Consider the following 15,495-nt stretch of genomic DNA (forward strand, 5'->3'; position numbering starts at 1 on the left):
AAATGTGAATACAAACTGCCTAGATATGTTGTTAAAATGCAGATTATGATTTTCTAGGTCTGTATGGGAGCTTAAGAGATGCAGCATTTCTAAATAGCCTGTGCTTTGTTACTACAAGTGTGATGTTGGACCACCAGTATCACCAGGAATCCATTTTACAACCTTGCAGGTGATTCCATTGTGAAGCCACAATTGAGGATCACTATTCCATAATGACTAAAGCTAAGTCACTATAATTGTCTACTGACCTTTCTCAGCTGCAAGCCCTTTGAAAAACCTTCTAAAAGTTTATAATCAGTGGTTGTCAGAATCACCTGGAGAGTTTTGTCAAAACCCTTTTCCACTCTTTAATATTTTGGACTCAGGAGGTGGTAGAGTCTGGGTTTGAGAATTTTGAGATCATCAAATGCTTTAGAAAAAGAATATCATGCTTAGATTCAGAGACTTGGACCCAGCCTCAGGGATTCAAGAAAGGCTGGCCCTGGACTAAATCATAAAATAGACTAAATCTTGAAGTTGTCTTTTTGATATTTTTCTCCCCCATATTTTATCCAACTTATGTGATTCTACTATTTCTAATAAAGTTTATGACATCAGCCATCTCTATCTAGGTATAACTATGTTTGTCATTTTAGCACTTTTCCCATGGATGCTTGGATTTAAGTCATCTCTGTGAATGAAGGACTCCATCTCCCATTAAAATAGTGCAAGATGTCAGAAAACACATTAAAAATATCTCTTGAGATCAACAAACTCTCCTTTACCCATCTGCAACTCTCCCCCCAACACCCTAACCTAGCCCTTTTCTACCTGAGATTGCCTGGATTTATAGAAAACCATTGAAGCTTTGTCTGTTTCCATTTATGTATATAAAGACAAATCTTAGGTCTTAATAATTAATGCCTGAAATCAACACTATTACCGTTACTTTTAAGATTCCATGAAGAACTAAATATTAGGTTAAGAATGCATTTTGTCTATTCTCGATGTGGTTATTGTTAACTAAGGAATTTCATTATGCAAACTGTTGCCTTTCCTAGTATATTAATATAAAATATACACAATTGTATAGATGAGGGAATTCCTCCTATCGCCTGTGCCTAGTAGCAGGTGCTCTATTATGGACGACTGAAGTTTGATAGCTATTAAGTAAAATACGCGCAGTGCCATCTAGTGGTTGACAATCATTATTGCACAACCTAAATGTCATCTAAAATGATTTAACTAGCACAACAGTAAGCAACATATTTATACAACTGTCAGACTTTTAAAACAGACTTCTTAATAACTTCCTAATGAATCTCAACTTAGCATTTATCAGTGTCACTATTTAAATCAACAAAAGGCTTATGATACTTAAATTTCTCAATAACTAATGTATGCTGAATGCTTATTATACAATGCTTATTATAAGCACTATGTGAAGTGCTTTATGTGAAGTATCTCATTTGACGCCCCAAAACAATGATGTAGTAGAGAAAATAGTATTGTCCTCATTTTACAGGCAAGGAAACTGAAACCTAAGGAAGTTAAGTGACTTGCCCAAGGTCATAGGGACAGTCAGTAGGGGAACCCAGACACTGCCCCGGTTCCTGCACCTTCTGCACTATGATTACACCTCCCAAGGTAGTCGCCAGTGAAATAAAGTTTCCATGAAACCTTTATGAAAGATAATCTCCTCACCAGGTTTCTAATGACCCGATATGGTAAAATCAACTTAAACTCCACTAACTCAAAATTTATGACAACAAAACTAAGTGTCTGCTTTTGTGGCTGCAGTGCACTTTGTGATTCTTTTACTTCACTCACATAATACGTCATCAAGATTATGTGTTGATTAATTTATTGAAATTGGGATACTTGGCTAAAATTTAGTTTTGGACTCGCAGATCTTATAAATTAATAGTAGAATAGTATGGCTTTAGATCAGAGTGTATTTAGTTATTTTATCACAAATAGCTCATTTCTTGAGCACGTATTATATAAATACATGTTCTCTTTTAATCTCACTATAATTGCCTCAGGATGGCATTCGTTTCCTCATTTTAAAAAAGGAATAATACAATGTATAAACAAAATATTATTACATTTTATTTTTATTAATAAAATTTGCCCAGTTTTGCAGTTATTTCCAGAGCAAGGAATGAAACCTTAATCTTTGTGGCTGCAAAATCTGAATTCTTTCCACTATGCCATCGCTGGAAAATAAGGGGTACAATGTGCATGACTGCAGTTTTTTCTGCATAGTACCACCTTGTAGACAAAAATACCGCCATCCTTTACTGGAACTAAAACAATATGCTCCAACTACTTCCCACTGTGTGCCTGTCCGTCTCCACTCCTTTCTTCCCTTAAAGTCAGAAACAACATTTTTAAGCTGCATTCCTGATCATGTTGCTGTCCTACTTAAAACCCATGTCTTCATACTCAGTATAAAGAGCCAAATCCTTATCGTAGTTATGGTGCTCCTGCAACCTTATCTTGTTCTCCTGGCCCAATCAAGACCATATCGTAATCCCATTTTATACCTAGCATGCTATATGTCACAGTATGTCACTATTTCTGATCACCTGTTTGTGTGATTATGTGAGTCATGTCTGTATTCCCACCAGACTGTTAGCTCCCATAGGCAGGAACCACATCTATATTGTTTGTATTGAGTCCTCACAATCTACCATAGTGTTTGCATACAATTATGAAAACTAGTTTTACTTAAATCATTTTTAATTATCTATTCTCACAGCCAGAATTATTTTATTTTTCATGAAATATTTTTCTTTTACGTTTCCTTATATTAGGACCTTCAATATGTAAGCACATAAATGCAGCATATTTATGTTTAATAACTTTCATATAATTTCTAGATATTTGTTTATAATAATAAAAAACAATTATTGTCTCCTACATGACATGCCCTATCCCAAGTGTTTTACAGGCATTATTTTATTCAGCTGTCATAGTAATCATCCGAAAGTAGATGCTATTTTCAATTCCACTTTTCTAACATGAAGATTCAGAGAAGTTAAGTAATTAGACTGACAGTATACCTAGGATTCAAACCAGTGTCTCTATGATTCTTCATGACTATGCCTTATTGCATTTTAGAAAGCAAATGCATCCTTAGAAAACCCTGTTTCACTGTTGAGTCGTTTCTTTGTCATTCTCTCATTTAGTCAAAAGACATTTACCAAGTTCTTATGTGTAAAGATGTGTAAGGCAGTGTGAGGGGCACTAGGGTTGTGAACAGTTATCACAATAGACACAGTCTTGTCCTGTACCACATGCAACGCAGAATGGGAAACAGACAACCTGTTGGTCTACACAAGAGCGCCCACTACATGCTGTGATGGGGAAGGACAGAGCTCTAAGGTGGTGCATGCAAGGGGTATAAAACCTGGAGACAGGGTTTCTGATCCAGCCCAGAAAGATATCCTTGAGGAAGTGATGTTGACGCCAAGGTATAGTAGATGAGGTGTAGATGAGAAGTACACAGGGGCTAGATGAAAAAAGAAAAGAAAAGAAGGAAAAAAAACTGCAATCCTTGTTTAGATTTCAAATTAATGGGAAGTTATTAAAGGACTTTAAGCAGCATACTCTCTCTCTCTCTCTCTCTCTCTCTATATATATATATATATATGTATATTATATATATATATATTTTTTTTTTTTGAGACGGAGTCTCGCTCTGTTGCCCAGGTTGGAGTGCAGTGGCGCAATCTTGGCTCACTGCAAGCTCCACCTCCCGGCTTCACACCATTCTCCAAGCAGCATACAATTTTAAGCAGCATACAAGTGATAATGTCAAATTACGGTTTAGAAATCACACTCTGGCTGCAGTGAGTAGAAGGGGAGCACAGAAAGAATGAAGAAAGAACTGACTCAGCCAAACAGTAAGCGTGATAGCATTGGGTAACGAAATTGGGTGGTGGCAATAAAGGTTCATGGAAATGGTGGGATTACAGTGATGTTTAGGAGATATACAGTCCATAGGACTAGGTCATTGATGGAACCCAGAAAGTAAATCTCCCTGGAGGGAGAATAGGCAGCGGGAGGATGGTGGCATTCACCAAGGAAGGGAATCCCAGCTGGCAAGGGGAGAGACGAGTATGGGCTGCTCACGCTGAGGCTGAAGTACCTAAAGAACCCTTACATGGGCACTCATATGTGGGAACCCTTATGTGGGCCACTCCTGTGGTCACTCCCATGGGCCTGGATAATTCCACCACTGGGAATTCTAAAAGGGTTTCCTATTCCTTACAATGGCTCATCGAGAGAAATTGAAGCATCCAGATTCCCTCCCTCTGCCAACAGCCATTTAGCTTTCTTGACATATACCCATCTCCCTCCCATGCTCAAGTTCCCAGTCCATGCTCCTATCCCCAGATGTCTGTTCCACATCAACCACAACCAGGAACTAGGTGACAATAGGTCACAGGGACCAAGCAGGACAACAGGCTGGATGTCATCAGCACTGCTCTCTTTGCATCCTGTACCCAGACACATCCTGATGACTAGATCCAGAAGATTCACAGATCAAATCTATAGGGAGTAATTAGAGGAATCCCAGCTCTTCCCAACTAGAGTTTAAATAAATAAATAAATTTAGTTCATAAATGCCATTTCCCTGGGAGTGTTTTGCTTGCTAGATAGAAGAGTTGGATAAATAACACCAAGAAATACAAATAATTTCCCTGTTGATTAATTCTTGATATACAGAAAAGGTTGCAAATTTGAAATCACTTAAATCTGAATTTTTCCAAAACTAATAAATATTTAAGTATTTTAGTTGGTATGTGATTTGTACTCATCTGCTTCAAATCAGAGATATATTGCAATATATTTTTCTTTTGACATGACTCACATTATTTACTTGTTCATCTATAATGCATTGTCTGCTAGGTACCAGGAACTACCACTTTTTACTCTATGCATTTTTCCATTTTAGAAATGCCAGCCCCATTTTATAGATGAAGGAAGCGAGACTCTAAGTCTTAGAGGTCATGCACTTGTCGTAGAAGAGCCAGATTTGCAACCTAGGTCTTTGGACTCCCAAGTCCAGTGCTCCTTGAGCACAGGTATCTTCCCTTCATAACATAAAACATTATTTTGAGTAATTGTTAAAATTAACAGCAAAAATCCAAGTAAAGGACACAGTAACGGTTCTATGTAATCTTTTTTTTTTTTAGTTTAGGGATTTGCATAATCTACTCATCTCTTGGATCTCAATATGCACACAAAGTTATTTATGAGAACCATACTTTAGGTTTTTGTTTTTCTTTATGCCTAATTTGAAAATAAGAATGTCTGAACAGATTGCTCTCTCTCTCTCTCTTAGGGTCCTGTGGTTAGAGATCCTGCAGTTAAACCTAGCCTGGGAAAAGGGTCTGACTTCAAAAGACTGTTGGCTAGTTGGCTCATTTGTTATTATAATGGAAGAAATTGGTGATAATTTCTCCTATACCTAAAGTCAGAAACCATAGATCTGTTCTGAAAAGCAAAAGTAAGAGTGAAGTCAAGAAAAAAGTCACATAGCTCAATTCATAGTAGAAGGTGATGTTAGTTTTGCTTATTAGGTATACAGCCAGGAGTGAGCAATGAGGTAGAAGACAAAAACATAGGGAGCTGTTAGTGAAAAAATATATATACAGTGCATATTTCTCAAAAACGGAAACTGATTGTTATATTTCATTGAGAATAAACAAAATATTTATTTGCAAATGCAAAAGCATAATGAAAAGTCAACCTTAAATGGTGAAGCTGTGGAGGAACTGGAACTCTCGTACACTGCTGATGGGAATGTAAGATGGTTCAACTACTTTTGGAAAATACTTTGGAACTTTCTTTAAAAATTAAACATACACTTACCGTGAAACCCAGCCTTTTCATTTCTAAGTATTTACTTAATATTTTTAATGATTTTAATATTTTGAATCCCTCATTATCTAAGAGAAATGGAAGCCATATATCTATACAAAGACTTGTATGTGATTGTTCATAGCAACTTTATTCATAAACAAAAACTGAAAAACAACCCAAATGTTCATCAACAAGTGAGTTGATAACCAAATTGTGATATATCCATATAATGGAATACTACTCAGCAATAAAAAAGAGAAAACTATTGATACTTTCAGCAATACGTGTATGAATTTCAAAATAGTTAACACTAAGTAAAGGAATCCAGACCCAAAAAAGAGTGTTTACCATATACTTACAGTTATTAAGAACTGAAGTTTGCAACAGAAAGCAAATCAATGGTTGCCTGGAACAGGGAATGAGGACGGATTGCAGAGGAGCATGAGAAAACTTTTGAGGGTGAGGACATGTTCTTTATCTTGGTCGTGATCATGGTTTCTGGGATCTCATAACAAGACCTCAGGGCAAATAGGGAAGAAAATAGAAACAGCTTTCTTGACTACCCTAGTGAAAGTAACCATGACTTAAATCAGCTGGTAATAATGTAGCCAAGAAACTTCTTGTTCTTGACCTGCCTAGTTCAGTGATGTGTAACTTAGTTCTGCTGCTGCTGCAGTGTATACATAACTTTTCCTTTTTACCTTGTCTTCCTGCCTACCTTAACTTTCTTTTTTTTTTCTTGTTTCCAACAGCATACTACTAAAAAACACATAAATAAATGAAAACATTTTAAATACTCAAATATAATTTGGACATCCTTTCAAACACTAGAATTTAAATGTTGGCCTTTTCTTTTTGAGGGGGCAGGGTATGCAATGGGGAAATAACTTTTAAACCAATAGACTTGGATCTGAATGCTAGTCTTGCCATTGACTCCTCTTCTACCTTTGCATTTGTCAGTTCAGTTTCCAGATCCTCAGTTATCTTACGTGTAACACAGGGATAATAGCTGTATTTCAAGGGTGATTGTGAAGATTGGAAATAACTATCTATTGTGGTGGTCAGTAAATCATTTGCTTGCTGTTATATAATGCACATCAAGTCTTAGAGATAATGCACAGCCTATGTTCATTTACTTATGTTGACCCCCTGCAACAGCTGCACACATGTGAGATACCTAGAAAAAACAGGGTAGAGGGTCATGTAAACTCATTTATTTGCCTTCCATTACTTTGGGCTGATGTGTTAACTCTGCTTTAATTGTAGTGCACCTGGTGGACATATGGAATGTCATAGAAGCATTGCGGGAAAATGCTCTGAACAACCTGGACCCAAACACTGAACTCAACGTGTCCCGCTTAGAGGCTGTGCTCTCCACCATTTTTTACCAGCTCAACAAACGGATGCCAACCACTCACCAAATCCATGTGGAGCAGTCCATCAGCCTCCTCCTTAACTTCCTGCTTGCAGCGTTTGATCCGTAAGCACCCTCTGAATGTCTGTTCCTCTCTACATGTTTGGCTTTCACTTCCTGTCTTACTTGGTCTTTTTCCCAAATAATTTTATATCTCTCTCTTTTTTTTTTTTAACTCTCTTTTTTCTTACAGTGGATGCTTATGTCAGTAAAGTCTCCATGTGTTTAATATAAATTTTAAATGCTGTGAAAAAGACTAGAGAGTAAAATGGTGCCAGAGGAACTTGAGGACAATTGTATTTTATGTGCTGACCTTTAGTTAACTCATCCCATGCTTCCTGGAAGCTGTGGATGCTCGAGAGGATTGCCTGTGGAGCGATTTAATGAAGCGTGAAGTGGGAGGATGTTTTTAACTCTCTTCTTTGCAAATTGTTTAAGACAGTGTTTCTGAGGTGTCCTAACAAGGCCCTACAGCAAACAAGAAAGAAATTGAAAAGGGTTTCTTGACTATCCCAGTCAAAGTAACTATGACTTGCGTTAAATGGACTGGTCAATTTAAGTGTTTCGATCATAAAATAAGGGGATGCTGTCCACAGACCACAACTGAAGCTCAGCTTCATTTTTGTGTAATTTGCCCTTTTAGAATCAGAGAATTTCAGGGCTGGCTGAGATCTCAAAGACTCTTCATCCAAATATCTCATTTTACAGATGAAGGAATTGAAGCGCAAAGAAATTGTCACTTGTTTGGTGTCTCTCAGCATGTTAGTGGCCGAGTGGGGACTTAGGTGTTCAACAAAGGTTTCTTTACAAAGGTATATGTGGATTCCCCTGAATTACATTCTCAGCCTACAATTTCAAGAGGGCTTTTTGCCAGTAGCCTCCAACCTGGACACAGTACCACCCCCTCCACTTCCACTGCTTGTTTTGAATATTAAAAAGGAAAATTGCTAACCTGACCTTTCAGCAATAGCATTTTAAGATTCTCAGAAGGTTTTACTTAGTCTCATTGTCTGGCCAATGCTTGGAAGTATTTACCCCCGCAGTGGAGATGTTCCAGCCAGGCTAATGTTATTTTGCAATTCACAAAAGCTACCAGCTGTCACTTTGCAACTTAGAGTGTTAACAGAATTGTTCCTGCTCAGTTTTTCCAGTGTGCATTATTGTCTTCGTGATGTTTATATTTTGAGAAATTCTTCAGTTAAAATCAACAATTTTACAACTAGCATTCCAGGTTGGTAGATTCTTTGCTTCGGCTGTGCACACTTCAGAACGAGATGTACTGCTCTGGCTTAATCACTATGGTAGCTGGATGGTGGGGCAGGTAAAGAGGACTGTGGTTCCACATGACAGGCAGCAGAGGCAGCAGAATGGAACCTGGCCATGGCATTTCTGTAGTGGCACTTCTAACCTGGCCCTGTGACAAGAGTGTGGCAGCTTTCAGATTTGCCCCTAAAGATGTCAAGAGACTTATTTGTTAGAAATGTAGCAATGGAAACTGCAAAAAGAGAAATATAATATCTCACTAAATCCTGGAGTATTGCTAGAGAACTCATAAAGAATCAAAGCCAAAGAATCATTGCACCCACTCCATAAATATAGACCAGAAACCAGACTATCAATAAGGAAGGGGGTATTTTGTGAGATATATAGGATTCACACTAATATAGTTAGATTTTTCACTTTTGGTCAGGAATATTGGCTAGATCACTTCTAAATATAGAGCTATGAACAGTCTCTAAATAGCTGCTGAAAATATAGCTGAATCATTTCAAGATTGATGAAAAGCTAAGTTTGACATCTATCCCAAGGTAAGGAACAATTCACAAAAAAGTTCAGAAGAAATCTTTATTTGGTGCCTATTCTTCGTGTAGATAGGAAGCCTCCTGATGTGTACTTTCAATAATCTCATTGTAGTAGATTTATAAACACATCCACATAGACAAATTTCACTGCAAAGATTTATAAACATATCCATGTAGAGATCCTGCTCTGCAGACACTTCTGCGTTTGCTCCTTCAACATAGCAAATGAGCATAGGCAGTCCTACTGACACTCAAATTTTCCATCTGATGGCATGGAATTTTGGATGTGAAATGTAAGCCATCAGGAAGTACAGCTAACTGGATATGTAATTTAGAAGTGAGTATAAGAAGAGAAACTTAAGAATAAAATAAATGTTCAAATTCTATTTCTTATAATAGTAAACTCCAATTTATCCAAATGAGACCCAGCGTGGAAATCTGATGCCACTTCCTACCACCTGTCCCACGACAGAGTCCAAGTGTTTAAGGGAACCGTCTGTATTTTGGCAGACATGAATGATCCTGATACTACTAAAAGAAAGATGTGCTGTTGCTATTACAGAATCACTGAAACATTTAGGGGATTTTCTCCCATTTGCTGTATTTTAAATGGACATATAAATAAACAGGGAAAAAATCCAAAATAAAAGTTAGAGATGCCTTAAGAACCTAGACTCTGAAGAAGTGATGCTAAAAATAAATAAATAAAAAAGAAAGGCAGTATAGTGATTTAAACTCATGAAGAATAAGAACTTGGATTCAAAGAAACTTGGCCATTTTATGGGGGAGGGGATGGTGCCTTAAGATTCACTAGACCCTCAGGTAGTTGAACTTCGTGAAGAAAGTGGTAACCTGAGATGAGGATTGATGCCTCCTTTACTGGGATGTAGTTCTGAGAACCAGACTTACCTTCCCACAGCCATAGCTCCCCAAGAATAGCATTCCCTCTCCCACCAAAAAAAAATCTGGATCTCAATTTTCATACCAGGATGCTTACTGCAGACTGTAATCAGTTTCCTGGTTGCAAGGTTTCTCTCTGCTCGTTGGCAAGTCAGCCTCTCAGAAGATATGATAACTACATCTGTAGATGATTTGTACAATGTTGGGGATGGGCAGTGGACCCCAGTGGTTTATGCTCATGCTTGCCGTTCTGTCCCTGAAGACACAGTTCCTTGAGTCCAGAAGATTTTTGTTTTTTGTGACATTCCTTTTAAAAATGGCTGTATTCCTGGGAGGGGGTCACCCAGGGAGCAGTTACCAACCAACTTCTAAGCAAATCTCTCCACGGCCAGATGTTATCTTTTTTAAGGTGTCTAGGGGAATGGATGATTGTGCCTGAGAAGGATAGGAAAAGAGATGTCAGAAATAAGACCAAGGGCTGAGAGGGAAGAAGATATGTGAGGGAGCAGCCAGAACTTGAGCCAGTCTCTTCCTCTTGTCCCTTTCCTCCGATCACCCCAGGAACTGGCCTCCCATCTCCCCTTCTTTGCTGCCAGGAGCCTTCCACTCCTCTGTCTCCTCCAGAATCCCCCCAGCAAACTGGCAGCAGCTTCTTCTGTCACCTCTTGTCCATATTCTATTGAGGAGGGGGAAATCTCTTTGAAGTCTTCAAAGGACCGTTAATGTTGTTCTTATTATTTTGTAGGAAATAGAGAGTAACTCAAAAGAAAAATATTGCAGAAAGTTAAAAGATGAAAATAATTCTTAAAAGCCTATAATGTGCAGCCTTTTTGAGAGGTGCAGTCACAAACTCTGAGGCTCTGTGGAGCCTTTCGCCTGTTATGGTCAAGTTGATCACCTTTCCACAGGTCCACCTCTCCTTGCACCTGATTCTGCTATTGTCTTATAGTGCATGTCTGACTGTTTATATGACTGCCTCCCAAAGACTTCTTTAGGAAAGGACCATATTTTATTCTTCTTCTTATGAACAGCACCTGAGACCATAGCCAACACAAGAATGAATCAATGAATGAAAATCCAAGGTTGATCTTTCTGAGCTCTTGTCATACTAATTTCTTTTAACTATTTTTTTTAAGACCGAGTCTCACTCTGCCGCCCAGGCTGGAGTGCAGTGGCATAATCTCAGCTCACTGCAGCCTTCGCCTCCTGGCTTCGAGCAATTCTTGTGCCTCAGCCTCCCGAGTAGCTAGGACTACAGGCATGCACCACCGCACCTGGCTAGTAATTGTGTTTTTAGTAGAGATAGGGATTCACCATATTGCCCAGGCTGGTCTTGAACTCCTGGGCTCAAGCAATCCACCTGCCTCGGCCTCTCAAAGTGCTGGGATTTACAGGCATGAGCCACCATGTCTGGCCAATTTTCTTTTAATTCTTTTTCTGAGATTAAGTCTTCCTTGATCTCCAATATATTACAAAGACTAGTGGATCCCAGTCACCTAGATTCGGACCCTCTATTTTTACTTCTGCTCCACGGAGGAAAAAAACAAGTGTTCATGGTTACCAATGTTGGTGATCCTATTTTTACAAAAGACTTCTATGTACTCCTCTCACCTTCTCCCTGCTTCCCCAGGAAACACTAAAAACAAGTTGTCTTGACTCAATCTCATTTCAATTCAGTAGTATCTTCTTTCATAAGACAGTTCTCCATAAAGTAGATTATGTGACTGTAGCCTTGTTTTTAGCAAATAACATTATATATACTCAGTCACTCAAAAGTCATAGTATGAAAGTAATAAATATTAAAAGGAACAGTGATTTTCCTATTCTCAGAGGTCAAGCTATAGTCTTCCATGATAATCATAATAATTGTATTAATAAATAAGATGTACTCAGTATTTACTATATGTCAACAGTCTTACTGACTTGGCACTATATTATCATGATTTTCCAGTAGAGGAGATAGAAAGAGGTTAAATAATTTGCAGGTCATACAGCATCATACTAAATGAGGTGAATGAGAGAAAACTCATTTTGTTTCAGGAACTGTTTTAAGCTCAGCTCTATTCATGCTTTCTGTTTCACTTTTTAAAATGAAAATTAATTAACATTTTTTCTCCCAGGCTTGTTTTGCTTATTACAGGATATTATTCTGATGCTTACATTCCTAATCTTTCCAGTTTCTGATATTTATACACATTTGAAAGAGTGTATGTGGAAGAAATATTTGGACTTAACATGTTTTACAGTGTAGCATTAGGATCAGTTTTATGACAGCTACCCAGAACTACAAATCCATCACATAATAGTCTTACATAGAGAATACAAAATCCTGGTATTTTCATCCCTGTTTGCCATATTGCACCTTACTGGGCCATTTGAACACCCAGGCCCACTGCTGAGCCTTCCAATGCTACAAAAAAGACCACAGAACTATTTCAAATGCATGGATATGAAATGCCTGGTACTCTGCCAAAATCCTTCCGCCTTTTGAATTTTAAAAATGACTCGATATTTAATGCAAAATGTACTACAAAGTACACAACCATTTCTCTGCACCAAAAAAAGTATTGTTCATGTTTGAGACTATGTAGATTTGTGAAAGCAAAGAAGAAAAAAAGAGAAGAGTTATAAAAAACCAAATGTTCTTCTCTTTTATTATCTATACAGCCAAGACTAGATATTTAAAACAGTGTTTACTTGGCGTGGTGACTTTTTTCTTTGCACATCTTAAATTTCAAGATGTCCATAGAACATTCTCCTCTACTAACTAAAATCTTGTTGTAGTGAAAAATACTTTGTTCAAAATTTCTACATCCTGCTGAAATGGAATCACTTTCCAAAGAATTTTCACAGCTGTAGATACATTAAATATCCTAATGTCACTCATTGTTTATCTGACATACTTTGAATGAGTAGGAGGTAGAATTTCAAGAGGGATGAGGAATTTCAAGGGGTATGGGGGCATTCCAACAGTATTGGCCCCTTCTGTTCTGGAGAAACCCCTAGCAAACTCACCTGCCCCGGCGCTATAAGGAGTTCTTTTCCCAGATGTTTTGCTAACATTGTGGAGGGCCCAGAGAGATGCCAGATCCAAATAAAGGGTTTCTGTCTGTTCACAGGTTAACTTCACTACCCCCCAAACCAGAGTTAATTATGCCTGTGATCACTTATAAATTCAAGGCATCACATAACTGCACAATCTAAAAGAAACGGCCATAAAGCCAATCATTATCATCGTATTCAAACACGTTATATTTCTCAATATAAATCTTAAGTGGTAAATCAGAAAGTTGCTTCTCACTTGTGCATTCATTAATTGAACTGACATATGTAAAGAGCTTGCTATGTGGTAGGTGTTATGATAGGCTAGGAATAAATGATAAGACAAGATGAAATGAAATGAGATACCCTTTGAAAAATGGGTTGTATTAAAATTTAACTGTTTCTGACCCTTTATCTCCAATATGTTGTGAGCAAATGAAGAGTAAAGACCACACCTTTTTCATCTGTATATCCCCAACCTCTAGGACAATGCTAATCAATATTTATTGAGTGACTAAATGAGTGATCCATATGAGCATAATAATTTTCAGATTAAAAATGTGTTATAGTAGAGGCATGTTGTGGAAGCAGAGGAAGGAAGCAATTCTCTCCGCTAATTAAGCCACCAAAATGTGTGAGAAAGAGCAGTTTCAGTGCTGTGCCTCTGCTTATCAAAAATGCTTACCAAATGTTTTTGTAAAATATGTTGGTAAAAGAAGAGCTTCTGATTTTAGTACTCTTAAATAGAGAAATAATTCCTTCTGTCTGTTCAAGAAAGAATCAGTCAGAATTGAATCTTACTTAAAAGAACTTCAAATTTCTCATGGGATTTTGTAACTTCAAACAGGAAACTCTGTTGGCAATTTGGAGAAAATTTACCTTCTGTACATAGCATCCAGCCCTATCGATCAATATCTATTTGTTGTTTTATCTTCTTGTCAAAAACAAATATTCTCTTCCCTGCAACTTTTCCATATAAATAATATATTCTTAGTTGAAAGAAATCAGTATGTCTCTTTATAAGATTATGGGAAACCCAGGGCAGACTAAAGCAGTTTCTCGCTTCTTATTATGACAAGTCAAATTTTGAAGTAATTCAAATTTTTAACATAAAACACTCTACAAATCCCTATATATATTTTACCCAAAGAGCAAGTGGCTTCCTCTTTCCATTTTCAATCAGTTGTCCCCTAGAGTAACTTGAAAAGTCTCAGAGTGAGAAAACAAAATGTAAAGGAAGATAAAAGATTTAAAGAAACATTGATTTATGAAGCCATTTCAGTTTGTGCTTTTGATAATTTGCGTATATTAGCCTGGTTCTCTTAAATAGCTTGTTACATGTTAATTATACACCAATACACAATTTTATTGAGAATTTTTGAATGTCAATCTAGAACAAGAAAGTAAAGTTTGTATAGGCAAAAGTTCCAGGGTAATTGGCTTAGAAACAGAACATATTCCACTATGCCAAAAGACAATAATGGAGAAAATGAATAAAGTATGTATTATGCGCTGTGTTTTCTCTCTGCATTGAAATGGAAAACATTACAAACAAAATACTATTATTTTATTTTAAAAATAAAATAACCTTTTTTTTTTTTTTTTTTTTTGAGATGGAGTCTCACTCTGTCACCAGGCTGGAGTGCAGTGGCGCCATCTTGGCTCACTGCAATCTCCGCCTCCCGGGTTCAAGCAATTCCCCTGCCTCAGCCTCCAAAGTAGCTGGGACTACAGGTGCACACCACCATGCCCGGCTAATTTTTTGTGTTTTAGTAGAGATGGGGTTTCACCTTGTTGGCCAGGATGGTCTTAGTCGCCTGACCTCTTGTTCTGCCCACCTCAGTCTCCCAAAGTGCTGGAATTACAGGCGTGAGCCATCACGCCCGACCAATTACTATTTTAATAATAAACTGATATGCTAATATTAATTCTTTAAGCTTTTACTGTGCCTTTTATACTACCAAAGAATTAACTGTACTAGCAGCCTTAATTCACAAAGAAAGACTTACCTGGCCATGTGATTGACCACATCACAGACTCCTAAGGCTGATCCCGCCCCTAAAAGTCTGTGATTCATCCAGACTTGTGCCCTGTGATGCATCCAGTCTGTCAAACACATCTGGCTCTTTTATGTCTTGAGATGGCAGTCAGAACTGCACATGAAGTTGAAGGCATACTGCCATGGCTTTTCGTAAAAGCAAGAGAAGTATATAGACTTTTTCTGTGCACTTCCTGATGCTGCCCCACTCCCAGGTTGTTTGGCCTGAAGTTTTAGGGAAAATCTATGTTTTGCAACCTCAGCACACACTGGTGGTTGGCTTCCTGGGTTGCGGCTGACAGCCAGCATTCCATGGGTGCAGTTTTACTACCTTACTGCAAAGGCATTGCCAGAGATATAGTCATTTGGGAGCAATATGCTGCTTTCCTGCTCGTTTGCACAGGACTCTGAGGAGCTTCCCGTTATCCATCCTCATGCACTTG

At 37.8% G+C, this 15,495-nt stretch overlaps 1 protein-coding gene across 20 annotated transcripts in view; it reads left to right on the plus strand.

The window, feature by feature from the left end:
- DTNA (dystrobrevin alpha) overlaps nt 1-15,495 on the plus strand; it is a 395,439-nt gene that overhangs the window by 290,401 nt on the left and 89,543 nt on the right. For 19 of the 20 annotated variants that reach the window (XM_054460657.2, XM_054460665.2, XM_054460668.2 and 16 more), the window contains one exon: nt 7,123-7,336. In XM_054460657.2, the coding sequence (XP_054316632.1) occupies nt 7,123-7,336 (214 nt within the window). Of the gene's footprint in view, nt 1-7,122; nt 7,337-15,495 lie in introns of those variants that run through there. The other variant, XM_063653535.1, reaches the window with a different exon arrangement.

Source organism: Pongo pygmaeus, chromosome 17 (assembly GCF_028885625.2).
Source record: "Pongo pygmaeus isolate AG05252 chromosome 17, NHGRI_mPonPyg2-v2.0_pri, whole genome shotgun sequence".
Classification (NCBI taxonomy): Eukaryota; Metazoa; Chordata; class Mammalia; order Primates; family Hominidae; genus Pongo; species Pongo pygmaeus.